This window comes from Carcharhinus amblyrhynchos, chromosome 11 (assembly GCF_965287045.1).
Source record: "Carcharhinus amblyrhynchos chromosome 11, sCarAmb.v2.hapA, whole genome shotgun sequence".
In the NCBI taxonomy this organism is placed as follows: Eukaryota; Metazoa; Chordata; class Chondrichthyes; order Carcharhiniformes; family Carcharhinidae; genus Carcharhinus; species Carcharhinus amblyrhynchos.
In genome coordinates, this window is record NC_137334.1 from 12111867 (window position 1) to 12138740 (window position 26874).

The 26874-nt window shown below is 52.8% G+C and overlaps 1 protein-coding gene across 1 annotated transcript in view; it reads right to left on the reverse strand.

Annotated features, from left to right (window-relative positions):
• LOC145349795 (fibronectin-like) overlaps positions 1-26874 on the reverse strand; it is a 118336-nt gene that overhangs the window by 35686 nt on the left and 55776 nt on the right. Inside the window, exons 20-32 of the mRNA XM_080198340.1 lie at positions 26513-26779; positions 24614-24708; positions 23575-23743; positions 21660-21746; positions 19209-19400; positions 13779-13961; positions 13005-13094; positions 10101-10367; positions 8863-8979; positions 6617-6781; positions 5447-5602; positions 3855-3968; positions 1550-1819 (exon numbers count right to left, since the gene is read on the reverse strand). Of these exons, the coding sequence (XP_080054466.1) occupies positions 1550-1819; positions 3855-3968; positions 5447-5602; positions 6617-6781; positions 8863-8979; positions 10101-10367; positions 13005-13094; positions 13779-13961; positions 19209-19400; positions 21660-21746; positions 23575-23743; positions 24614-24708; positions 26513-26779 (2172 nt within the window). The remainder of the gene's footprint in view (positions 1-1549; positions 1820-3854; positions 3969-5446; positions 5603-6616; positions 6782-8862; positions 8980-10100; positions 10368-13004; positions 13095-13778; positions 13962-19208; positions 19401-21659; positions 21747-23574; positions 23744-24613; positions 24709-26512; positions 26780-26874) is intronic.

Here is a 26874-nt window from a genome sequence, read left to right on the forward strand (position 1 = left end):
CATCCATCTGGGGAAGGAGATGGGGAGCAGTGGGGGCGGGAAGGGGCATGTTTTAGGGTCTTCTCATTGGGGTGAGGGCAGGCCTGGAAATACGACAAGCCCTTCAAAAGACTTCGGCGAGACTGGCAGACCCTGCCAGCCTGGAAAATTCCACCTAGGAGGCAGCACCTCTGCCAACCCAACATTCCCTAAGTGTCAGCCTTGTGCTTGAAGTGGAGGGATGGGATGGAATCCACCAGCCCCTGACTCGGAGTGGGGTGGGGGGAGGTCTATGCCAGGTGGACCCAGCTTGAACCTCACTCCCACTGCTTTGGACGAAGAGTCTGCAGTGGAGGCTTGTAGCCAGTCTCCGATCGAACAGGAAGCTGGCACTTTGGTAGGATGGCAGCGTAGGTGTGAAGAACCATTTGCTACCTTATCCTGCTTAACCACCTTCCCCACCCTGTTACAATGAGGCTGGCAAATGGGGCAGTGGGCATGAGACATTTCTCTTCCTGTCGTGGTTCACAACTCCTACGTCTGAACTGATCGAGTCATGGCCCGATTCCAGACGTCTGGCTGGGATTCTGTGGGGGCTGGTTTATTGTCCGGGAACTACCATGGCAGAATACACTGAAGGGCTCTGGGTGCTATTGGCCTTCCGTATTGGGGAACAAGGATTTGAGTCTAGACCTGACTACAAGACCTGTCTCCCCAGCGTCTGCGATGGTCCTTTGCGAACTGTGCTGGTTCTCAGTAACTGCCCAAGTCAACAGGAGTTTGTTCAGAGAGAACGGCCAGTGTGAGGCGGTTCAAATTGAGCTAATTCTGAAAGACCCCCTTTATCACACTACATCCAAGTTTCTTTAGAATGGACTTCAGAGGCCTGAGCAGAGGACCCTGAGTCTGGAAGGTTCACCCTGGAAGCTCCAGACTCTTAGTTAAGTTTTGAAAGTCAGAATGGAGAAAGCTAGCATCAGGGAATGCTGATGGAGCTAACTTACCCTGAAGGGAAGGAAATCCCTTCTCTAGGGATTATAAGGCTGACGTACCCGGTCTATGTGTCACTCCAGTCCTCCGCCAACATGGCTGGCATTTTTCAAGTGCTCCATCGAGCCCCACAGACGGATCAAACAACTTAGTACGCTCAAGAGGTCCAGCTCCTTTTGAGTTGAGAGTGCCACTCTCCAACGTGCAATGGAAACCACTCCCAGCATGCAACTGATATAACTCCCAGCATGCAACGTGCAAGCCAAACAGCCCCCAGTGCTCCCGGACTGAAGCCAGTGACAGCAGGTCCATTGAGGCAAGTTTCGGTGCACACAACAAGGCCAGAGCTCAAGACCGGAGCCACAGTCTCCCGATAACGGCAGGATTATCACCCGAGCAGGGCGCAGTGAGCGGTGGACAGCTCCGGAATGTACCTTTGCGTGTGTAAAATCATTCTCAGGCATTCACAGACGTGCATAATCCAGGCGGGAGTGACAGGGAGTTCGGGGGGGGTGGGGGAAACGATCCAGGCTGGAACTGTGCCGTGTGCATTTAGGGAAGGTCAGGGGTCACCACTTGCCTGTGCTCTGTACGCCAACGAAAGGGGTGCTCTCCTGGTTACCGTTCATGGGGTGGACCTGCACTACATACTCTGTCCCCGGCCGCAAGCCAACCAGCTCGGCTGTATCGACCCAGAATTGTGGTCTGGGCAGCAGCTCATGGAACCCATCCTCGGGGCTGGAGTAGGTCACTCTGTACGACGTGACATGCCCCCTGGGTTTCTCCCAAGCCAGCCGGAAGGAATCCACCTCGACGTCCGTGAAGGTCAGCCCCTTGGGACGGCCGACGGCTGAAGTGAAGTCGGGTAAGGCGACACACGCACACAGACAACAACAACAACAACAACAACAAAAAGATATTTAGCATCTCCTTTCCTCTGAGCACCCAGCTCGGCAATGGTTTGACACAGCAAAGTGCCGTCTGCCATGGCAGCACCAACAGGAACATGTCAGCCAAACGTGGGTTTGGGGTTAAGTCTTTACATTCCCTGTCAGCCCTCCTCAGTAAGACAAGGCGGAGGCCGCTCGCAAACCCTTCCCACACCTGCAGCGTTTTACTTTACAGAATACTACATTACGGTAGAAGCCCTTCGGCCCATCGAGTCTACGCGAAAGGCCCTGACCTGCCCACCTACTCCCACTTGCCAGCACTTGGCCCAAAGCCCTGGAATGTCAGGGCATGCCAAGCTGCTTTTTAAAGAACGTGAGGCATCCTGCCTCCACCACCCTCCCAGGCAGCGCAGTCCAGACCCTCACCACCCTCTGGGTGAAGAAGTTACACCTCAAATCCCCTCCAAGCCTCCCACCCCTCACTTTTAACTTGTGTCCCCTCGTAACTGACCCTTCAACTAAGGGGAACAGCTGCTCCCTATCCACCCTGTCCCTGCCCCTCGATCAGGTCACCCCTCTGCTCCAGAGAAAACAATCCAGGCCTATCCAGCCTCTCTTTATAATTTCCAGGCAGCATCCTGGTCAATCTCCTCTGCGCCCCCTCCAAAGTGTCCACGTCCTTTCTAATGATGTGCTGACTGGAACTGCAGACAGAACTCCAGCTGTGGCCTCCCCGTTTTTGTAATCTATACCCTGATCGATTAAGGGTGAGTGTGTCACATGCCTTTTTCACCACCCTATTTACCTGCCTTTCCACCTCCACAGGTCTATGGACAAACATGCCTTTGTTCTTTGGAACTTTCTATGTCCAACCTTTTATAGTACACTTGTCAAATTACTCCTTCCAAAGTGCATCACCTCACACTTTACGGGGTTAAACTCCATCTGCCACTTATCCTGACCATTTGACCGTCTTATCGTCCCGTAACTCAAACCTCACTGTTAACCGCTTGGCCAATCTTTGTGTCATTGGCAAACTTACTGAGCTTACATAGTCATCCGTGTCATTTATATCAATGACCAACAGTAAGAGGCCCAGAAAGGATTCCTGTGGCATGCCACTGGCCTTCAGTCTCTAAAGCAGCCATCTATCACCAGCCTCTGTCTCCTACCACTAAGCCAATTATGAATCCACCTCTTCACATCACCCTGTATCCCATGTGCATTTGCCTTCTGAAATTATCAGCTATTCAGAACTGATCAGTACACAACGAAAAGGCAATAATCCAATAATGCTGGAGGATAACAAGAGCACTTTGCAGAGGTTTACCATCAATGGAAGAACATTGATTTTCCATTGCAGCTGCTGGGACATGACAACAGAGATGAGGGGAAGAGGAGGAGGAGTGTGAGAGAGAGAGAAGCTTCATCTAAACAAGGCAAAGAAAACCCATTCGCTAGTTTACAAGTACGGACGCAGCACTTAATTTGAACCAAAGGACGGGCCTGTAAGTACTGGGCCTCCTTCACAGGCACTGAATAAGGGACTGACTCCTACAACTGTTAGTCAATGTCGGGTTTAGGCACACACAGTCAGGCTGCTGGGGTAGGAAGCCTCGCTTGAAGGAAGCAGACATCCCGAGGATGCTGAGGCTTCACACAGGGCGGGCCTCGGCTTCCCCAGCTCACCATCTCGTGGGGTACGGCTCCTCGCAAGAGGGCCCCTGGGCGTTAACCCTTCCACGCCAATCCATCAGCACTGTGACAGACGCTACAGAGAGGACAGGAGCTGGGGGAATTGGGATGTGGGGCGGTGGGTTTGGCCAAAGAAAATGCAAGGCTTGCCAAAGGTCCCAGTAGGCCCAAGCTTATTCTACAATCCACACTCTTTACAACTGGAGTGTGTCCTGGTCAATGGACAGGGGAGGGGTTTTGGTGATAGTGGAGAGCTGACCCCCGCCCCGCCACCCCACACACATGTTGCCAAATACATACAGGTAGTGGCAGTTTCGCTGAGCTCCTCGCTCTCCCCGTGTGATCCCAGGGCGTTCACGCTGACCACGTACTCGGCATTTGGCTGCAGGCCGTCGATAGTCAGTTCAGTTTGATCTAAAAGCAGGTATAATGAGCAGAGGTTAGATCTTCCTGTCTTTCCTCCACTCGGTCATGCTCAAAACAGCTTAGCGCCACCGTCCCGTGCCTTAAGTCTCAGGGTTCCTGGCCAGATTTTAAGATTCAAATATTCCCCACCTCTTGCTGTTGACCGTTTGAAAATAAAGCCCCGTTATCGTGAGAGATTGGCACGTGAAGAAGTGAGGAAGCTGTTTGGATGTATTCCGAAGGGTGACCCCACCCCCCCACCCAGTCAGATAGGCCCCCCCCTTCTCTCAGTTTCACTATTCAGTCACAAAGGGAAGTTCTCTTTCAGGTTTCTCCTCTGACCAAGGGAGAGGACAGGCCTGGGGGTAATCTGGATAACACAGCGGTTAGCACTGCTGCCTCACAGTGCCAATTCCAGGCTTGGGTCACTGTCTGCGTGGAGCTTGCACATTCTCCCCATGTCCGCGTGGGTTTCCTCCGGGTGCTCCGGTTTCCTCCCACATTCCAAAGACGTGCGGGTTAGGTGGACTGGCCACACTAAATTGCCCCTTAGTGTCAGGGGGACGAGCTCAGGTAAATGCATGGGGTTGTGGGATAGGACCTGGGTGGGATTGTAGTTGGCACAGACTCGATGGGCCAAATGACCTCCTCCCGAGGGTAGGATTCTATGATTCCTGGTTAAATGGCTGTCACACATGGTGCCGTCAGTAAGTACCCAATTTCTGACACACCTGGGTTCTTTGAGGGTCCCAGCTGGCCAGGGGGCTTTGGGAAACATGTACCACAGCTGAACGGTTTTTGGGGGGGTCTCAATGGGCTAGCGTGGCAAGTCAGGATTGACAAGTGCCAGCTGGGCAAGACCCCAGTGGGTAAATACCACTCCCCACATCCTGGCAGCAACAAGTACCCCCCACAACTGTAGGGTCAGAACAGCCGCGGGCATTCCTGTAACTTGCCTCTAGTGTGATGGCACCTTCATCCTGTAGTGCCACACCCTCAGAACGAGCTTGTCCCGACACTGGCAAAACACCCCACGGCAAACTGAAGGCCTGACTGTTGCCAGGGATGCGATTGGGCATTTTGGTAATCTCTCTCTCTCTCTCTCAATCAACCTGCACTGTGATGGTGCGCAGGTTGGACTGTCTGTTTCTGGAACAGGTCACCAGTCTGTGGGCAAGGGTGTATAGTTGGAGGGGCATCACGCCATGTCAGGCATAGAGGCACACTCACCCATACAAACTCAAGGAGCAATTTAGCATGGCCAATCCACCTTAACTTACACACCTTCGGAGTGTGGGAGGAAACCCACGCAGGCAGGGGGAGAACGTGCAGGCTCTGCAAGGCCGGAATCGAGCCTGGCACAGTGAGGCAGCAGTGCCACCCTCAGTAATAAAGAGCCACCTTGAAAGATCTCGGCGTGTTTGATGGGCCTATGGCACTATTAAAACATCTCCCATTGAGAGCTGGAGGCCCAGTGGCTGTCTAACCTGCTGAGACGACGCGGGTTATAACTGGGCCATGGCCCCTCTTTGGGGTGCTGGTGACTTTGTAACCGGTCACCGGGGCACGGGAAGGCTTCCAGCTAATGGTCATGCTGTTATCATTCACTGCCTTCACCTTCAGAGAGGTTGGTGCATCAATATCTGCGGAGAAAACAGAAAGACGGGAAGTGAAAAAGATGCAAACTCCAAATTCTTCCAACCTCGCTTGCCAGCAGGGCCTTCCAGCCCCACCCATCCACCAAGATCATCCAGCCAGCCCCATCCAAACACCAGGGTTTTCCAACCCCACCCTCCCACCAGGGTCTTCCAGCCCTGCCCACCCAACAAGATCTTCCAGCCCTGCCAACCAACAAGATGTTCCAGCCCTGCCCACCCAACAAGATGTTCCAGCCCTGCCCACCCAACAAGATGTTCCAGCCCCACCCATCTGCCAGTATATTCCAGTCCCACCCATCTGTCAGTGTCTTCCAGCTCCTGCCCACCCAACAAGGTCTTCCAGCCCCACCCATCTGCCGTTGTCTTCCAGCTCTGCCCTCCCACCAGGGTCTTCCAGCCCTACCCACCAGCTAGGGTCTTCCAGCCCCACCCACCTGCCCTGGGTCTGGGGTGGCGTGGGTTGCTGAGTACAGACTCGGGCACCACTCAGTCATAGGGTACACCGTGAAGTCACAGCGTTGCGCCCGACATCAGACTGACCCCCAAACAAAGCCAGCCCAGGGACTTATCCCACTGGGGCGCTCGCAGTTCAGCCAATAGGACGGGAGCTCGGCAAAATCAGGGGACATGGGATTTCAGATGACTGGGAGGGGGGGCCGGGGTGAGATTTTCGTTGACACAGCGAGTCGTGACCTGGAAGACACGGCCCGCGAGGGCAGCTGCAACAGGAATGTTCAAAAGGGAGACGGAAACATTCTTCCAACACAGGGTCGCTCGTTACCGGGGCGGGGGCCACGGCGGGGCTGAGTGACCTCGCTCTGTGCTGGGAGATCCAGACATTCTGGAATGGCAACTTGACAACACATTAGGCGATGGGGAGGGGCGGTCACCAAACCTACACTTCACCCCCTGCCCTGCCCTCCCACCAGAGTCTTCCAGCACTGCCCAACCAACAAAGTCTTCCAGTCCCGCCCACACACCCCCAAACCCGCTCCTCACCTGTCTTCTCAGTGGCCACCACGGGCTTGCTAGTTGCTGGGCTGTCTCCTCGGCCGGTGACGGCATACACGGTCACAGTGTACTCGGTGCCAGGCTTCAAGTTGGGGATGGTGGTGGTGGACAGGCCACCGGGCACGGTCGTCTCCTTCACCGGACTGCGGCCTCCTGTGAGGGAAATGGGGGGGGGGATGGGGAGGGTGGGAAGGCAAAGATCACAATGATGGCAAACGGCAGTGTCCATAAGGAAAGGCATTGTGGGATAGGATGCAGTGCTAAACATTTTACGCTCAGCTCCTTCCCCTGCTTTCCTCAAGCAAATGGAAGGGTCTAGAAAGTCGCGGTGCCCCCATTTCCTCCACTTCTTTTGACAGACGTCAAACAGGCCAGCTTGCAGCCTTCTGCACGCCATTTTGATTATGGCTACTTGATAGGCGTCCAGGAACATGCCTGAGAAACAGGCTCGCCGAGCACAAGGGCCTAAGGCCCACTTTGAGCCAACTTTCGCCTGATTGGATTTGCAAAATGAATGTAGGATGCAACAAGCTGGGGTGACTTCCTTCCATCAACCTCCCGGGCGTCTGAAAGGGACCAGCGCTGCCCAGGTGATTGATTTGGACCTCAACTGTGGGTTGAGGTTTGAGGCCTCTGCCAGCCATTGCTTGCACCCTGCCATGGGGCTCATGCTAGACCTCAACAGCCTAGAAATCCCTAATTTAGCTCCTTCTTCCACCAGTTGCTACCCAGAATTTGATCTGAGGTGTCATTTTTGGTCCCTTCACTCAGAGGATTAGGAATTTTGTTTCCCCCCCTCCCCCCCACCCCGATCTACCCTATCGACGTTCTACAATATACTGAAAACCGCACTCAAATCATCTCTTAACCATTGACATTCCAGGAGAACAGTGCCAATACCATGTCATTTAACCCCTGGAAGTTCTAGTCAATTTACCCTGCCCTCTCTCCAAGGCTAACTTATCTTGCTTAAGGTGTGGTGGCCAGATAATAGGATCAAAGAATCCCAACAGTGCAGAAGGGGGCTTTTCACACCATCGCATCTGCACCGACCACAATCCCAACCTATCCCCGTGACCCCAAGTATTTACCTTGCTAATCCCTGACACTAAGGGGCAACTTAACGTCGCCAATCTACCTAATGTTAACATCTTTGGACATTAAGGGGCAACTTAGCATGGCTAAACCTACGCCTAGGCTGCACGTCTTTGGACAGTAAGAAGTCTCACAACACCAGGTTAAAGTCCAACAGGTTTATTTGGTAGCACAAGCCACAAGCTTTCGGAGCGCTGTCCCTTCATCAGGCGAGTGGGAGTTCTATTCACAAACAAGGCACATACAGACACAAACTCAATTTACAAAATAATGGCTGGAATGTGAGTCTTCTCAGGTAATCAAGTCTTAAAGGTACAGACAATGTGAGTGGAGAGAGGGTAAAGCACAGGTTAAAGTGATGTGTGTTGTCTCCAGCCAGGACAGTAAGTGAGATTTTGCAAGCGCGACAATCACCAGGTAGGAGTGTTTTCTTCCTGTTGGGGAATACTTAAACAGTCACGAACATTCGGCCTCTGATCTCCGAGGCGGCCTCCACGACACACGACAGCGAGAATTGCTGAGCAGAGACTGATAGTCAAGTTCTGCACACATGAGGACAGCGTCAACCGGGATCTTGGGTTCATGTCACACTATCTGTAACCCAATGACTTGCCTGGGTTTGCAAAGTCTCACTAACTGTCCTGGCTGGGCTCAATACACTTTAATCTGTGCTTAACCCTCTCACATTGTCTGTACCTTTAAGACCTGATTACCTGTAAAGAGTCGCATTCCAACCGTTATTTTGTAAATTGAGTTTGTGTCTGTATATGCCCTGTTTGCGAACAGAGCTCCCACTCACCTGATGAAACAGCAGTGCTCCGAAAGCTAGTGGCTTGTGCTACTAAATGAACCCCTTGTGAGACTTCTTATTGTGCTTATCCCAGCCCAACGCGGGCATCTCCACATCATCTTTGGACACTAATGGGCAATTTAACATGGTCAACCCCCCTAACCCGTACATCTTGGACCACTACTCCAAACAGGGATGGGGGGGGGGGGTCTCGCCAGAGCCTTCACGCCACTGGCAACTCGGAGAGTACCAGATTTATACCGAGTTTGATCATACACAGCAATAAGTGGGACTCACATTAACAGCTCAGGCAGTGAGCAGACAAGATGGGATAAAGCCCGGGGCTTACCTGATTCCCCGAATGTGACACGGTAATATTTAACACTGAGCGGCGGTGGCTTCCACTTGATGGTCAGGCTTGTAGGTGTGGAGTGGATGAACTCCAGGTCCGTTGGGGAATCAGAGACTGGATGGGGAGTGGGAGGGAGGGAAGAATTCAGTAGAGTTAACTCAACTTGTTAATCGTTTCTTGACTTCCAAAAATCATAGAACCCCTACAGTGCCAAAAGGCCATTCGGCCCATCGAGACTGCACCGAAAGCCATCCCACCCTGGCCCTATCCCCGTAACCCCAATGTATTTACCCTTGCTGGTCCCGCGACACTAAGGGGCGATTTAACATGGCCAATCCACCTAATCTGCACTTTGGAGTGTGGGAGGAAACAGGAGCACCTGGAAGGTTATGATGTTCTGCCCCCCCCAACCTCAAATGTAAGCCCAACTGAACAGCTCACACCCCTCCACTCATTACCCTCTCAAAGGGGCAGTTCTGCACAAAGCTGAACACTCGTCAAAATTAACTTGACAAAAGGGAAACTCATTGATTCAATTATACACACACACACACACACACACACACACACACACACACACACACACACACACACACAATAGGATCATGGAATCATTACTGTGCAGAAAGAGCCATTTGGCCCATCAGGCCTGCACCCAGGCCCTATCCCCACAACCTCATGCATTTCCCCTGGCTACTCCCCCTGACACTAAGGGGCAATTTAGCATGGCCAATCCACCTGACCCGCACATCTTCTGACTGTGGGAGGAAACTGGAGCACCCGGAGGAAACCCACACAGGCACGGGGAGAATGTACAAACTCCACACAGACAGCGACCCGAGGAAGGAATTGAACCTGGGGTCCCTGCTGCTGTGAGGCAGCAGTGCTGAGCGCTTGAGGCACCCCATACCTGTCCACTCCCCCCTAACCACCACCACCCGCCCCCCCCCCGCTCGCTCCAAGGCCTGTCCACCCCCAACCTATAGGGGTGCCATTATCAGTGACTGGGTCAGGGTCACACGGTCACATCCACACCCTGACTCTGCCATGCCCGATGCCCAGCGGTCAGGGGTCGAAACAGCTGTCTGACTGCAGGAGGCGTCACACGGGTCCGCCCAATCCTGGCGTCGCTGGGCGGTTTCACTTGCTATCTTTACGCCGTCAACACTTGGTGGGGGTGGTGGGGTGGGGGGGGTGGGGGTGGTGGGGGTAGTTGCATTCCAGAGCTGACTTACATGTGGAGTGCTGGCCAACGAGGGGCATGCTCTCCCTTCGCCCGTTGAAGGCCGAGATGCTGATGACGTATTCCGAGGCTGGCAGGAGGTTGGTCAGCTGGAGAGAGGTGCGGGAGGATGGCACCCGCTCTTCCCTCGGGTTGGCTCCATTGTCGAGGTGGTGTCGCACTCTGTACCCGGTGACTGGGGCGATGGAAGGCTGCCAGAACACCGTGAAGGAGGTTGCCGTGGTGCCAGAGAAGTCGATGCCAGTCGGTGTGTCAATACCTGGGCGCAAACAGAGGGCACGAGTTGGTCAAAAGGTCTTACCCGTTTCTACACCGGCCCTTACCACCTCAGAGAGCGCCCCCCCCCAATCGAGCACTGCTGTAATGCAGCTGCGCACAGCAAGATCCCACTATCTGCGACGTGACACTGAAACGATAATCCGTTTCCACACTGCTGGCTGAGGGTTAGATATCGGTGTTTGCTTTCTCACCCCAGGGCGTAGAAGGGGCCCTCAGTTTCACATGCAGTCGAAAACACAGCACCTCCAACAGTACTGCCATGGGCGTGTAGGCCTCCCTCGCTACTGCCCTAGAGGGGGGAGGAGGAGAGGGGGAGGAGGAGGAGAGGGCGCGAGGCATGTGAGAGTGATAGGAGTGCAAGAGAAGAGTGAGAAAAGAACGAGGTGGGGGAGTGAGAGAATGAGTGAGTGAGTGAGAAGAGAGGAGAGAGGAGAAAGGGAGAGGGGAGACAGAGGGAGGAGCCGAGAAAGAGGGAGGAGTGGAGTGTAAGAGAGACAGAGAGGGGGGAGGACAGAGAGGGAGGAGTGTGACAGAGAGGAGTGAGAGGAAAGGGAGAGGAGAGAGAGAGAGAGATGGGAGAGAAGGGGGGAGTGAGAGAGAGTGAGGAGAGTGAGTGAGGAGAGCGATGGGGTTAAAGGTAGATATTCAGATTGAGAAGTTTGTGTTTGGTAAGTACTACACCATGCTGGGGGCACGGCGGGGGGGGGGAAGGAAAATTCTGGATCAACATTCTTGAGGGTCAGAACAAAGTGAATACCCCTGACCCCCGGTCTGCAGCCACTGTGTGGATTATCCACCTGAGCTCTGGTACAGAGAGTGAACCCCTCCTCTGCTTGAGGACAGTCCTGTCTGAGCCACGCTGGGGACAGAGGACAGATCGATGCCGAGTTGCTCCGTGTTGCAGGGTCCACTCGCGAGGGACACATCACATTAAATCCTGCCCGTCTCTCAGTGTCCTCACTCCAGGGGGGAGCCCAGTGTTCTCAGTGGCTGAGCAGAGCTGATGGTGTGGGAGGGTCGGCCCAATCCGTACTCTCAATCTAGCATTCCTACAAAAAGGGGGATGGAGGTACACCCGAGAAGGTGAAAAGGTTTGAGGAGATATAACTGAGCAATCTTTCTCTTGGCACTGACCCCAGTCGAGGTCTTTAACATGCGGAACGGAGATGTGGAGAACGTGAGGGGATTGCAAACTGAGGAACAGTCAGTATAATCTCCACCCTACTGGGAATTCCACAGAAAGCTTTGACCCAGATTGGAACTCGCTATGGAGGTGAACAGGACCACTGGATCCCTACTGCGCAGAAAGAGGCCATTCAGCCCATCAAGAGAGGGACAAGCATCCACATTCACCAGCTGGTCTATGGGATCATTTACTATGTTTGTCTGGAAGGAAAGTGAACCCATTGCTTCATCTCTTATTCACTGCTGCACCGTTTTGTCATGAGGTACAGGAGGCTGGGAGAGCGCCAACACGGAGCCACACACATGGCACCCCAGATCCTGGCACATCACCTTTTACATAGGATATAGAGGAGGCCGTTCAGCCCCTCGCTCCTATAACGTAGGATATAGAGGAGGCCATTCAGCCCCTCGCTCCTATAACGTAGGATATAGAGGAGGCCGTTCAGCCCCTCGCTCCTATAACATAGGATATAGAGGAGGCCGTTCAGCCCCTCGCTCCTATAACATAGGATATAGAGGAGGCCATTCAGCCCCTCGCTCCTATAACGTAGGATATAGAGGAGGCCATTCAGCCCCTCGCTCCTATAGCGTAGGATATAGAGGAGGCCATTCAGCCCCTCGCTCCTATAACGTAGGATATAGAGGCCATTCAGCCCCTCACTCCTATAACGTAGGATATAGAGGAGGCCATTCAGCCCCTCACTCCTATAACGTAGGATATAGAGGAGGCCATTCAGCCCCTCGCTCCTATAACGTAGGATAAAGAGGAGGCCGTTCAGCCCCTCACTCCTATAACGTAGGATAAAGAGGAGGCCATTCAGCCCCTCGCTCCTATAACGTAGGATAAAGAAGCCATTTAGCCCCTTGATTCTATTACACATGATTCAGAGGAGGCCATTCAGCCCCTTGAGCTGTTCTGATATTCAATGAGCTCATGAATAATTGGCATTTTAACTCCATTGACACCGCCTACTGCCCATTTCTATTAATATTCTGAGCAAACCGATCATTCTCGCTTCTGAATTTGTGAATTCACATTCTTATTAAAGCTACTAATCACATTAAACACCTCAATTATATTACCCGGAATCTTTCAACTGGAGAGAGGGGATTTGAGTTCGAAACTGCCCGACAGACATGATCCACGCCCCCCCCAATCCCTCCCACCATCTCCCCACCCCACCCACTGTTCCCCCACCTGTCCCACCATCTCCCCACCCCGCCCACTGTCACCCCCCCCATCCCTCCCCCTCCACCCCCATCATCCCCCACACCACCCCCTCTCCCACACAGCCCCGCTCCCCCCAAACAGATTGATTGAGATGTGAACGAGAGATCAAACAGATGCAACCTCCCCATTCCCATGGACGCAGGATGCCCAGCATGCCCGGTTTGGGGGGGGCACTGCCAACACCCAGCATCGCTACGTTACCTGTCCGTTGTCTTCCCACCAGCGGAGTGCTGCGCCTCTCCTCGATCACCGAGAAGACCTTCACCAGGTATTCAGTCCCAGGTTTCAGGTCTGAGGAACAGGTAATGGCTCTGGGTTAGTGCAGGCCTCACTCAAACCAAACTAAATCATTGCAGGAGAAATCACAGACCCGATCGTTCTGAGTTCCACACTCTGGCGTCAGCGGCAGGGGCTGGGGTAATAACTGGATTTGGCTACCAGATGAGGGGCTGGGGTAGCAGTGAGACTAACGGGCTGAGCAGCCTTTCCTCAGTGGGTCACATTCCCTTGGCAGTGACGGGCACCACCCCTCCAGGAGGCAGGGTCTTTACAGAGAGCTGGGGGGGAGGGTGGAGGGGTCACGCGCTGGTTGTGTGGGGGTGAGATTCTTACCACACTGCAGGGACTGGTCGAGGTTCCGAACACAGGGAGCCATGACCCAATGATAAAGGCATTGCCACTGAGTAATGGTTACACTTAATCACATACACAAGCAACACACACACCCATGGACACATATACACACACAAACATCTGTGTACACACACATACATGTTCACACACACGTACATACCTACCTACGTACACACACACACGTACCTATCTAGGTACACACATTTTACGTGACTACACACGGACGTACGGACACACACCTACACACACACACACCTACACACCTACACACACACACACGTACCTACACACACCTACACACACACACACAGGCAAGACTCTCCAAAGCCACTCTTCCCTTACCTGTCAGGATGACCATGCTGCTGGTGGGTGCGATGGTGAGGTCGGTACTCTTGGTTTCCTCTGTCACCGGGCTGTAGCTCACCAGGAAGTTGCTGAGGTCGACAGATGTGGGTGGGGACCAGCTGATCCTCAGGGTGTCGGCTCCGATGAGGTTGAAGCGCAGCCTGGTGGGAGGTGGGACCGCTGCGGGGTGGGGGGGGGCAAAAGGGAAAGACATTGGTCATTGTCAGCTCTGGGTGGGGGAGTGACGAGGTGGATGACACACACACACACACGGGCCCCATGCGTTGGAGGGAGGACGGTCAGGGTTGCATGCACACACTCACATGCACGCACTAACTTCTAAACACTGGGCACGCGCACTATCATCTCTCTCTGGGACTTGAAACTGGGGGTGACAGGTCCCTGGGGTGATGGGGGGGGGGGGGTGCTGTTTCCCAGAGGAGATAGAGGCCTGTCATCACCATCCCCTCACTATCCAGATGAACAAGGAAGGTAAGATTTAACATGTCCTGCAGGAAGATCCCACCATTCCACCACTCGGATATCTTCACTCGGAAGAAGCCAATTCGACTGCAAAGTACCTCACACTGTGGGGCAGAACGTGCCTTTAGATACAATCCTTCATCACCACAGGACATCCCCACCCCAACTAGACCCCATTGGTCCACGCTGGAAACCCCTCAGCCAATTCGAGCACAGCAGGATCCCACAAAACACAATAGGCAACAGGCTATTATCGCTAGATTATTAATCCAGAAACTCAGCTAGTGTTCTGGGGACCCGGGTTCGAATCCCGCCATGGCAGATGGTGGAATTTGAATTCAATAAAAAAAATCTGGAATTAAGAATCTACTGATGATCTTGAAACCATTATCGGAAAAACCCATCTGGTTCCCTTTAGGGAAGGAAATCTGCCGTCCTTACCCGTTCTGGCCTACATGTGACTCCAGAGCCTCAGCAATGTGGTTGACTCTCAACTGCCCTCGGGATATTAGGGATGGGCAAATAAATGCTGCCCCAGCCAGTAACACCCACGTCCCACAAATTAATAAAGAAAAGTGATGATGTATTTTTGTATTAGTGATGATGGTTGAGGGATAAATATTGCCCCGAGACACTGGGGAAGCTGTTCCTCTCTGGAATAAACACGCTGCCCAAAGAGGGCGAGATGAGGACGTGGTTCAAAGTCTCACCCACAAGGTGACACCCTCAAACGGTGCAGCACCCAACCCGGTGCTCACCTCTCCAGGGTGGGACTCGAACCCACAAACCTCCTGACACTCGTGCCACCCACACCAACACCCGCACCAACACCTGCGCCGCCTGCACCAACACCCGCACCAATACCCATGCTAATACCCCCGCTGCCCGCACCAACAGCTGCACCAACACCTGCGCCAACACACGCGCCGCCTGCACCAACACCCGCACCAACCGTGCTGCCCGCACCAACACCTGTACCAGCCATGCTGCCCGCACCAACACCTGTGCCGCCCACACCAACACTCGCGTCAACAGCCGTGCTGCCCGTGCCACTCGCGCCACCCACACCAGCTGTGCTGCCCACGCCACCACCCGCTCCAACACTCGCACCGCCGGTACCTGCGCCAACACCTGCACCAGCCGCGCCAACCCCAGCGCCGCCTGCACCAACACCCGCACCAATGCCCGCACAAACACCCACACAGCTTACACCCGTGCCAACACCTGCATCAACAGCAGTGCCACCCACTCCAACACTTGCGCCAACACCTGCACCGCTCACACCCGTGCTGCCCACACCAACACCCGTGCTGCCTGCACCAGCACCCGTGCCGCTCGCACCCACGCCAACACCCGCGTCAGCCGTGCTGCCAGAACCAACACCCATGCCAACAGCTGTGCCGCCCACGCCAACACCCACGCTGCCCGTGCCAGCACCCGCACCGACACCCACACCAGCTGTGCCGCCCACACCCATGTCACCAGCTGTGCCACCCACGCCAACACCTACCTTACCTATACTACCCACGTCCATACCTGCGCTACTCACATCAATATGTGGATGTGGTGTATCTGGATTTCCAGAAGGCATTTGTCAAAGTGCCGCACCAAAGACTGCTAATACAATATAAACATTACGGATAATGTGTTTGCGTGGATAGAGGATTGGTTCACTAACAGAAAGCAAAGAGTGGAGGTGTTTTTCTGGCTGGCGATCAGTGACTAGTGGCGTGCCTCAGGGATCAGTGTTGTAGATGATTCGGAGTTGGGGACAAAGTGTAGTGTGTCAAAATTCGCAGATGACACTAAGATGAGTGGAAGAGCAGAGGACGCTGAAAGTCTGCAAAGGGATATAGATAATCTAAGTGAGTGGGTGAGTGTCTGGCAGATGGAGCACAATGTTGGTAAGTGTGAGGTCATCCATTTTGGTTGGAATAACAGCAAAATGGACTATTATTTAAATGGTAAAAAAATTGCAGCATGCTGCTGTGCAGAGGGATCTGGGTGTCCTTGTGCAGGAATCACAAGGGGTTGGTTTGCAGGCACAGCAGGGAATTAAGAAGGCAAATGGAATTTTGTCCTTCATCGCTGGAGGGATGGAGTTTAAAAACAGCGAGGTTATGTTGCAGCTGTATAAGGCACTGGTGAGACCATACCTGGAGCGTTGTGTACAGCTTTACTCTCCTTATTTGAGAAAGGATATACTGGCACTAGAGGGGGTGCAGAGGAGATTCACTGGGTTGATTCCAGAGTTGAGAGGGTTGGCTTATGAGGAGAGGCTGAGTAGACTGAGGCTATACTCATTGGAGTTCAGAAGAATGAGGGGAGATCTTATAGAAAGACATAAGATTATGAAGGGAATAGATAAGATAGAAGCAGGGAGGTTGTTTCCACTGGCGGATGAATGTAAAACTAGGGGGCATAACCGCAAAATAAGGGGAAGCAGAAATAGGACTGAATTGAGGAGGAACTTCTTCACACAAAGGGTTGTGAATGTGTGGAAGCAGTTGAGGCTCCCTCATTGAATGTTTTTAAGGCAAGAATAAATAATTCCTTTACTGTTCAAAAATTTAAGGGTTATGGTGAGCAAGCGGGTAAGTGGAGCTGAGTCCACAAAGAGATCAGCCATGATCTTATTGAATGGTGGAGCAGGCTCGAGGGGCCAGATGACCTACTCTTAGTTCTTATTAATACCTCCACCACCCACATCCAGACCTGCACGTCCACCAATTTTGGTTGACCCAAGTTTTTAAAATTTTCAACACAAATCTAGCACTGGGAAGGAAGTGTCAGATGGTCCACTCGCCTTTCATTGAGGAACCGCCTCCTGCCATCACCCCCACCCCCCAGCTCCGCTGTTTGAAGTTAAATGCTCTTCACTTTCCCACTGCCATCATGGGTACCATTCCCAGCATGCAACACCCCAACTGATATCAACCACAGGGTCAAACTCATGCACACCTGGAGCAAGGGGTTGGAGGGCCAGGGGGAAGAGGGAGAGAGAGACAGAGACAAGACTGCCCAGCACCACATGCGCTGACTAGGCCACAGGTTGGCGAGGGCTCACTGAGGGGAGGCAGCATGTAGCGCTTGGGTGGGAGGAGGCAGTGGGGTTGGGGGTATCAAGAGGGAGGGGAGGAAACGTGCTGGAAGAAAATTCACCGGTTTGCTGCTTCCGAGTGGTCGCGACACTCTCTCCCCCCTCTACCAGGGTGATAACACTGATGTCGTAATCTATCCCAGGCTCCAAGCCTCGCACTGTATAGTATCCAGTCGACGAGCTGACAAAATCTTCGAAAATGGGAACGGATTCGCCCGCTGCTATGACCGTGATGTGGTAGCCAGTGATAGCCGAATAGTTAAGCGGCGTCCATTTCAGGCCAATGGTAGTGTCGCTTACGTCAACGAAGGTGAGGTCAGTGAGTTGGGGGATTTCTAGTTAGTCAAAGGGCAACAAGGCAGCGTTAAAGATGCAAAAAAAAAGGAGAAAAGTAAAAATGGAACAGCACCATCTCGTTCTCAAAAGGTGATTTAACTGCAAAAGTTGCAAGCATTCAAAAAGGTGATATGTTATGGCTTCCCTGTCAGAAAAGCCCTCATTATTATGCAAAATATCTGACAGTGGGTGTTCTGTTTCCGAAGTATCAATCCTCCTGTTTAGAAATTTAGAGCTTGTACCCTTCCCCCTTTGCCTGAAGGCCTCTGGGGTGCAGCTCCAACAGCGCTCGTCACCTTGGCAACAATCAGATCTGAGCAGACTGGCTGCTGGGCGGCCATTTTGTTTCTCTCTTCCAGGCCCCGCCTCCTCACCTCAGGCCTTCTCTGACCTGCTCAGTAATGACTTCAATCAGACCCCTTGGGGTTGGCCTATTCGAGTGTAAACTCCCTGATTAAGGATCCAATTGATGGAACTGACACTCCCGAATTGACTCCTTCATCGGGAAACTTTTTTTTCTCCCCAGCCAAGTAAACAAACTCAAATTAACTTTGGGGCAAATTAAAAGGGGGCCGCTCCCCAAAAGGAGGGGGAAGAGCCTGAACAAAAAACAAAGTCAAAAGGAGATTTAAAACTTTAAATCATAATGTGATTGTCGGGGTCTACGATACATCCCAGCCCCTGCGGTGCCCAGCGGGCGCGGAAGGTGTCAACTGTGTCCATGGACACCGCACGCTCCCTCTCCAGGGGCACCTGGCTGCGAATATAGCTGGGGTAGAGGGGCAGACAGTCAGGATGGACTCCTTAATCAGGGGGTTCATATTCCAATACAGAAACTTCCATGGTCTGATTGAAGTCATTACAGTTAGCATTGCTGCCTCACGGCGCCAGGGACCAGGGTTCGATTCCCAGTTTGGGACACTGTCTGTGCGGAGTCTGCACATTCTCCCCGTGGCTGCGTGGGTTTCCCCAGGTTTCCTCCCACAGTCCGAAAGACGTTCCAGTTAGGTGCATTGGCCATGCTAAAATTCTCCCTCAGTGTACCCGATCATCTATATTCCCCTGCTCTGTTGGAAATACAAACTCACAGAACCTCTCATATCACCTTTGCAACCAGTAATATAAAGCTTTCAATTACTGAACAATCAAAGATAGCAAAAGGCAGAGAGCACTGCAGTAGATTTGATTTTTTTTAAATTGAAGCAAATTAAAGGAGTGTAGCTCTCTTTAACAGAAGCCATTTTGTGGAATTGGCATTTGCATTTTAAGAAGCGTGGAAAATAGAAGTGCATTGACTGTGGCGTTGAGAGCAAGCAAGTGTGAAGCTTTGGAAGCTAAGCTCAAGGCTCCCCGTTGCCCGTTCTTGGTGTGTCTCAGTCTCGGTCCTTAGGATTTTTTGTTTTGGGGGAAAAAAAAAACACAACACCCGTCATGGCTGCCGAACCGTCATGGCCGCCGAACCGTCATGGCCGCCGAACCGTCATGGCCGCCCACTTGTTCCCAATTACCTTGAGTTATCACCGTGGTTATGGGACGACTTTCCTTGCCATTCCTGATGGTGTAAATGCTGACGTTGTACTCGATGCCGGGTGCCAACTTCTCGGGCATCCAGTAGGTCTGGCCAGGCTCGATAAATTCCTCCAGCGTGTTGCCACTTTCACCCTGTCTGGGGACGGAGGTCACCCGATAGCCAGTGATATCTGAACAGACACACGGACACACACATACAGACACGCTGCTGTTAAAATGGGAAGCACAATCCTCTCGGGCTATACCAAAAAAAAAACCCTTCAAAACACAGGAACCCAGTCACAATTAGGTAGCTTTCACGCCCACCCTACCCTTCCTAGTGCCAAACTTGAGTTCAAGTCGCCATGGTGGAATTTGAACCTGCGCTCTCTGGAACGTTCGTCCAGCAGTAAACAAGAACGCAGCAGTCGCCCGTGACTGAGGAAGGCAACTAAAAGCTGCCCACCCTCTGCAGTGGGGGTCCTGTGGCCTGATGGGTATTTGTAAAGGCACCAGTGAAGCTTGATGGGTAAAAAGGGCTGAGGGTTCAGAAAAGGTGCAGCCATGGGACAAACAGGGGTTGCCTTGCCTTAACAAGGCAGTAATTGAACACAGGTCCCCTTGTGTGTTGTGTTCCTGAGAGAATTACTACTTCCTGACACAGGCACAACTCTGGCATGCCTGACCAAAATGACAGTGGATTGTTTAGGGCCTGTCCTGTGAACACGTGACAGGAAGCACGATCAGTGTCAACAATATCTGTATAAGGAGTGAGGATTCCCAACAATAACCCAGGATTAACCACTGGAAAAGCAGCAGCAAGAGCCCAGGGGTCTGAGACTCGGAGACATCGGAACAAAGCTCAACAGGAGGGAAACTGATCAGTTCACCCTGCTGTGGGGTTGTATCTCTAAGTCCAAGTCATGAGTCGGGATATTTCGTGATACCTTTTAAATGCTTTGTGTATAATAAAGTAAAGACAAAGGTTACCGTTACTTGGTATATAACGAGGTTTGATGCCTGGTGTAATTTTAATTCCAAGACTTTGAGTGTCTCTAACCATGACATCAATTTGACAGCAACAGTCTGTTGTCGCTGCTAAGTGGTGAGAACTGGCTAGGGTCGAGTGGGATGGTGGGAGCATAGATGATCCCGGGGGCTGGGGTGGGGGGGCGGTGGATGAAAGGCCAGCAGCGAACTTTGGAGTGATGCCCAGTGATTTGTCAATCTACAACGATGATGAGTGGGTAGAGTGGCGAGGATGGGGGGTGGAAATGGTGGGCAGGCCTGGCGGTTGGAGAACGGTTTTGGCTTGGGGCCGGAGGCCGGCGTGGCCAGACGGTGGCATTACCAGGAGGAGAGAAGCTGGAGGAAGAAAGTGGCTCTTGATACGGTGGGCCGAAGGGCCTCTTTGTGGGCTGTGTGACACGATGTGAGGAGCAGGAGGTCACACAGCAACTTCAACGTGTGAGAGCAAACAGTGTGACCTTCTTTCTGCTGGAATCATGAGCTTAACCAACAACAAGCTTGGCGCTACTCATGGTAAACCTGTCGGGAAATGGCAGCAGTGTGGCACTCTGCTGCTAAAGGAAGGTGGGCGTCCTTCTCCGGAGCTAACGGATAATTCCCGAGAGGAACATTCCAGTCAGGCATGGTTGTGACTGGAACGGTAATGTTGTTGTGCTGCGAGTATGTTTAGGGAAGGGCAGACGTTCCGGTTCCGGTGTGGAGCGTGCCACAGAGTCAAATGTTAGATGAGTTTTCCCTCGACTGAGACAGCACTGACTGCCCAATCATGAGTGTGCTACCAAACAGCCAATCTGAATTGGGCCTGGCGGTGTGGCTCACCTACACTCCTCTGAGGGGGGACAGCCCTCTGCGGGGAGGGAGGGAGGAACACACATTTATCAATTTAACCAAAAGCATCAGGGGATAACCAGTGGGATTTTCCCATAGTACTCGCCCCAACGCTGGAAAATCCTGTCCCAGTCAACAGGCCGTTGCCTGCTCTGTGGCGGGATGGGATGGGGAAACCTGCGCCCCAATAGGCTTCCTGGTGCATTTTCCACGGCAACGCTTCGACCAACTTGCCAACCAATCAGCATTCCCTTTTTTCCCCCCCACGCGGTGTAAACTGTTGCCCCCTTTCTAAATTGAGGAAGCCAGCATCTGTCTAAGGGAGTGCGCCCAGGTTCCAACACCACGATCACGCCACGTCGCTGAGGCGAGCCTCGTAAAATCCTGCCGGAGGATTCCGTTCTGCCAGCCTCGCCTGTCCGATTCCGGGGTGGGCCAGGTGGTAAAATTCCAGCCCCTACCTCCTGCTTCAGCAATGATGGAGAAATGTTCCTCGGAGCAGGATTGCTCCCGTTGCCTCCCAAGGGAAAGCTCTCTCCTCTCCCCCCTCTACCCGACCCGGTCAACGCCTCCCGGTCTTTGCTGGCCCCTACCTGACGATGTTGCCGCGTCCCAAGTCACCTTCGGTTGCCCAGTGCCACGGTCGGTTTCTACATTCACGTTGACGGGCGGGGAGAGTTCTAGGGAATGGACACAGAAGGAGAGAGTGAGTTTGGTACAACACCAATCGGAAGAGCAACAGCCACTATTAATATAGCACTGCTTACCTGGGCAATAAACAAACACATCCCAAGGTGCTCCACAGGAACATCCTGACTGATCCCAAGCCCAGGTCAGAAGAAACTCCCAGAAATCCTGAGAGATCGGAGCATGGTGTGGGAGGAAGTGGGGGGTGGTGGGGGTGCTTGTGTTCAGACACAGGTAAATCGGGAAGGAGGGGTAGAAACAGTTGGGATTTGCTGCATTAGACCAGAAGATATAGGAGTAGAATTAGGCCATTCAGCCCATCGCGTCTGTTCAGCCATGGCTGATGAGTTTCTCAACCCCACTCTCCTACCTTTTCCCTGTAACTTTTGACCCCCTTACCGATCACAAACCTATCTATCTCTGTCTCAGATACACTCAGTGACCCGGCTTCCACAGCCCCCTGCGGCAATGATTCACCACCCTCTGGCTGAGGAAATTCCTCCTCATCTCGGGTCTAAAGGGTTGTCCCTTTACTCTGATCCTCGGATCCTAGTCTCTCCGACGAATGTGTCCACTCTATCCAGACCTTTCACTATTCTGCATTGCCCTGACGGGCTGAAGGGCCTCCTTCACTGCTCCAATGGCTATGGGCTGGATTTTCAGTTTCTCAGCCGGGGAGAAGGTGGGGGCCACGATTCTACAGTTGGATTTGTAAACGAAAGGGCCATGCAGACGGGAAATGTGGGTTCTACTCTCTCTCCACAGATTTTCCAGCATTCTCTGTTTTCCATCCGCAGTATTTTGCGACTATATTAAAACAAAACTCCTTCTCCCACGCTCGCTCAAAAATAACACGAGGTTAGCAGCCTGCCCGTACGCAACTCCTTAGGGTCACTCTGCCCACTCATCACAAACCATGAGGTGAGAAACATCTGGACTAAGCAGCCATTTCACACCGTCCATTCCCCCTTCCCTCATCCCTCCATTTCACACCGTCCATTCCCCCTCCCTCATCCCTCCATTTCACACCGTCCATTCCCCCTCCCTCATCCCTCCATTTCACACCGTCCATTCCCCCTCCCTCACCCCTCCACTGTACACTGTCCATTCCCCCTCCCTCATCCCTCCATTTCACACCATCCATTCTCCCTCCCTCATCCCCCCATTTCACACCGTCCATTCCCCCTCCCTCATCCCTCCATTTCACACCGTCCATTCCCCCTCCCTCATCCCTCCATTTCACACCGTCCATTCCCCCTCCCTCATCCCTCCATTTCACACCGTCCATTCCCCCTCCCTCATCCCTCCACTGTACACTGTCCATTCCCCCTCCCTCATCCCTCCATTTCACACCGTCCATTCCCCGTCCCTCATCCCTCCACTGTACACTGTCCATTCCCCCTCCCTCATGATGTCTGTCCTCATTGAGGGGGATGCACTATGTAAATCAGGAGAGATACTCCACTTATAGTTAAACGGGTCCCATAGGAACAAACTAACAGAAATCCCAAATCCCAGGGGATCTTGGCTGATTCAAAGGCCAAGAAGATGATAATTTGTGAACTTGACATTGCTCATTTCAGCCATCAAGAGGAGTTATTAGGGCAAACAACCAGAATCTCTTTCAAAGAGGGATGTTTAAGGAATGCTTTCAGACAGAAGAGAGGTTTGATGGAAGGAGTTCCAGTTTGCGGGCCTGGAGAGACAGCTGAAGGCCGGGTGGCCATCTTGGTGCCAAGGAAGTGAGGGGATTGCGCAAAGAGAGCAGGCTCGGAGCAGTGGAGACATCTCGGGGCTCGCGGGAGGTGCGGAGGGACTCACCGGTGACCACAGTCTTGGTGACAGGAATCTCTTTTTCCACATCGTTCACCAGCAGCGTGATGGAGATGGTATATTCGGTGCCGGGGCTCAAGCTGGAGATGGTGATGGTTCCAGAGTCACTGGTGATTTCCCGAGGCTGCTCTCCACCTTGGCTGGGCAGGACTCTGACCTAATGGGAACGACGGAGGGGAATCAATGAATCACACAGCACCATTTGGCCCATCCTGCCTGTACCTGCTCTTTAAAGAGCTATCCAATTAGTCCCCCGTTCCCCAGCTCCATTCCCACAGCCCTGTACACTCTTCTTCCCGAATAATTCTCCGATTCCCTTTTGAAAGTTCCTGTTAAATCCGCTTCCAAACCTTTTGAGGCTGGGTAATCCAGACCAGAATGTATTTCCAAAGTACAGTGCAGAAGGAGGCCACTCAGCCCATCGAGTCTGCGCCGACCCACCCTATCCCCATAACCCCATGCATTTACCCTGAGCTAGTTCCCCCTGACACTAAGGGTCAATTTAACACGGCCAACCCACCTAACCCGCACACGTTTGGATTCTGGGAGGAAGCCCACGCAGTCACGGGGAGAACGTAAAAACTCCACACAGACGGGGACCAAAGCCGGGTTCTTGGCGCTGTGAGGCAGCAGTGCCAACCACTGTGCAGTCCCACAAAATTTACGTATTAATGTCACAGTAGGTTTGCGTTAACAATGCAATGAAGTTACTGTGAAAATCCCCGAGTGCCACACTCTGGGGCCTGTTCGGGTACACTGAGGGAGAATTTAGCATGGCCAATCCACCTAACCAGCACGTCTTTTAGACTGTGGGAGGAAACCAGAGCAGCCAGAGGAAACCCACGCAGACATGGGGAGAATGTGCAGACTCCACACAGACATTGACCCAAGCTAGGATTCGAACCCAGGACCCTGGCGCTGTGAGGCAGCAGTGCTAACCATCGTGCCACCCTGTCGTTGTATATCTGGTGCCAAACATTCTGCCTTTCCTTCCATTCTAAAACCAATAAAGCCTTGATGTTCTTACCCTGAATGCCACCTTGGGCATGGGCGCCCAGGTGATAGTGACAGCCGTATCGGTCACCTCTGTGTTAAAGTTAGGTAGCGGACCCACTGTCTCACCTGCAATGTTGTCAGAAAAAGGCAAAATGAGTTAAGATTTGGTGGGCTTCGGGCCTCGTTTCCTTGTGTGGGAGGAAGGCAGGTGGGTGGGGGATAGGTGGATCAAATCCCCCCCCGCTCAGTTCCAGAACCCTATTTCCAAGCCTGATAAACAGGCAATGTAGTGCTGGAATCCACATTATACAAAGGATGTGATACCATCGGAAAAGGGCGCCTGGACCGGAGAGATTTTGTTTTGGAGAGAGACAGGATAGACTGGGGCTGTTTTCCTCGGAGCAGAGGGAGGCATGGTTCGAGATGTATAAAATTATGAGGGACAGAGATAGAATAGACTGGAAGAAATGTTTCCCCTTGGTGGAGGGATCAATGACTTGGGGGCACAGATTTAAGGTAAGTTTAAGTTTATTTATCAGTGTCACAAGTAAGGCTTACATTAACACTGCAATGAAGTCACTGTGAAAATCCCCTAGTCGCTACACTCCAGGGCCTGTTCAGGTACACTGAGGGAAAATTTAGCACGGCCAATGCACCCTAACCTGCAGGTCTTTCAGACTATGGGAGGAAACCCACGCAGACACGGGGAGAATGTGCATCCTCTGCACAGACAGCGACCCAAGCCGGGAATCGAACCCGGGTCCCTGTCACTGTGCTAAGCACAGCATAAGTTTTAGAGGGAATGTGAGGATGAGTTTTTTCACCCAGATAGTGGCAGGAAGCTGGAACTCCCTGCCTGAAAGGGTAGCAGAGGCAGGGACCCTCATAACATTTAAGGTGTATTTAGATGGGAGCTTGCGATGCCAAGACATCCAAGTCTATGGGCCAACTGCTGGAGAATGGCGGTACAATAGTTAAGTGGCTGTTTTTTGTGTGGTGTATACTGGTGCATGTGTCTCTTTACACCCTTGTTTTAAATGTCAAGCACCGGTGGAGTAGTACAGGGGGCACCATGAACCCATTCCACTCCCCCACAATCCCTGGGGTTGGCCAACACTTGACATTAAGGTTTGGCCAAAATGGATGGCTGAAAATTTTCTCATGTAATGGACAATAAATGGGGGGGGGGGGGAAGAGCCAACATGAGCAGCGCTACAAAGGAACCTGAAAAGAAATTGGAGGGAGGCCAACGGAGGTGGGTTTAGAATAATTCTTTAAAGTTCTAATGGAGAAAGTAACGGGACTTAAGAAAGACACTCCTTCACCAGCTGACGGATTGCGATCCCCAGAATTAAACAAATTAGGAACTGGCTGGTGAGGCGATTATAGGCCTGTAGTCTTTTGCGAAACGGGTAAAATTGTAAATGTTGCGGTGGCATTTGGCGTCAGTTGTGTGGTGGGGGAGGGGGAGGAACCTGGAATCTCATCTCAGGAGGCGCACAGCACTTGGGCAAGGGTGACGCACAAGGCCTGGTGTTGCACTGACCACCCACCCTGAGGCCTCGGGCCGGCGTGCGTCGAGCCACAGGACGATGGTTGCCAAGTACGTGTTCTAAAGCTGCTCGATGATGCAAAGCTGGCCCGTCCCGGCCAGCAACAAGCATGGGGTTTGGGTGGGGGTGGGTGGAGGGTGGGTGGGGGGCAGCTGTTAAGTGACGATCTCGACCTTGCGGGCGTCGAGGCTTGGCAGAAGGTTCCCCCGGGTGGGCACCCAGTGGTTATTGGTACAAGTATCCAAGGAGCGGCGCCCAGGGTTGAGCCGGTGGAGGGCTGTCGGAGTGACGGACGGACGGGGGGCGGGGGGAGAAGGGATCGGAAGGGGAGATAGGGAGAGCGTGGTCGGAACAGACAAAGAGAGCGAAAGACTTACGAGTTGTTACAGACGTGTGCACCCTTGGGCTTGTTAAATTGCCTTGCTTAGCGGTGAGAGTGATGACGTATGTACTCCCGGGCAATAAATTAGACAGTTTACGGCGGGGAGTGGATGACCCAAACCTATCGCTTTTGGGTTGTGACTCAAGCGACGGGCCCCAGGTCAGGATGTAGGTGGTAACCCTGGCTCGAGGCGGTGTCCAAGTCAACACTACCGAGGTGTCCGTGATGTCTTCAAAATTGAGGTTGGTTGGAGAATCCATCTCTGAGTGAGAAACAATCAACATGTCAGAGATTACCCCTGTGGCAGGCTTTGGTGTCAAGCTTTTAACTGATCCTTCAAGTGGCCAGACCAGGTCA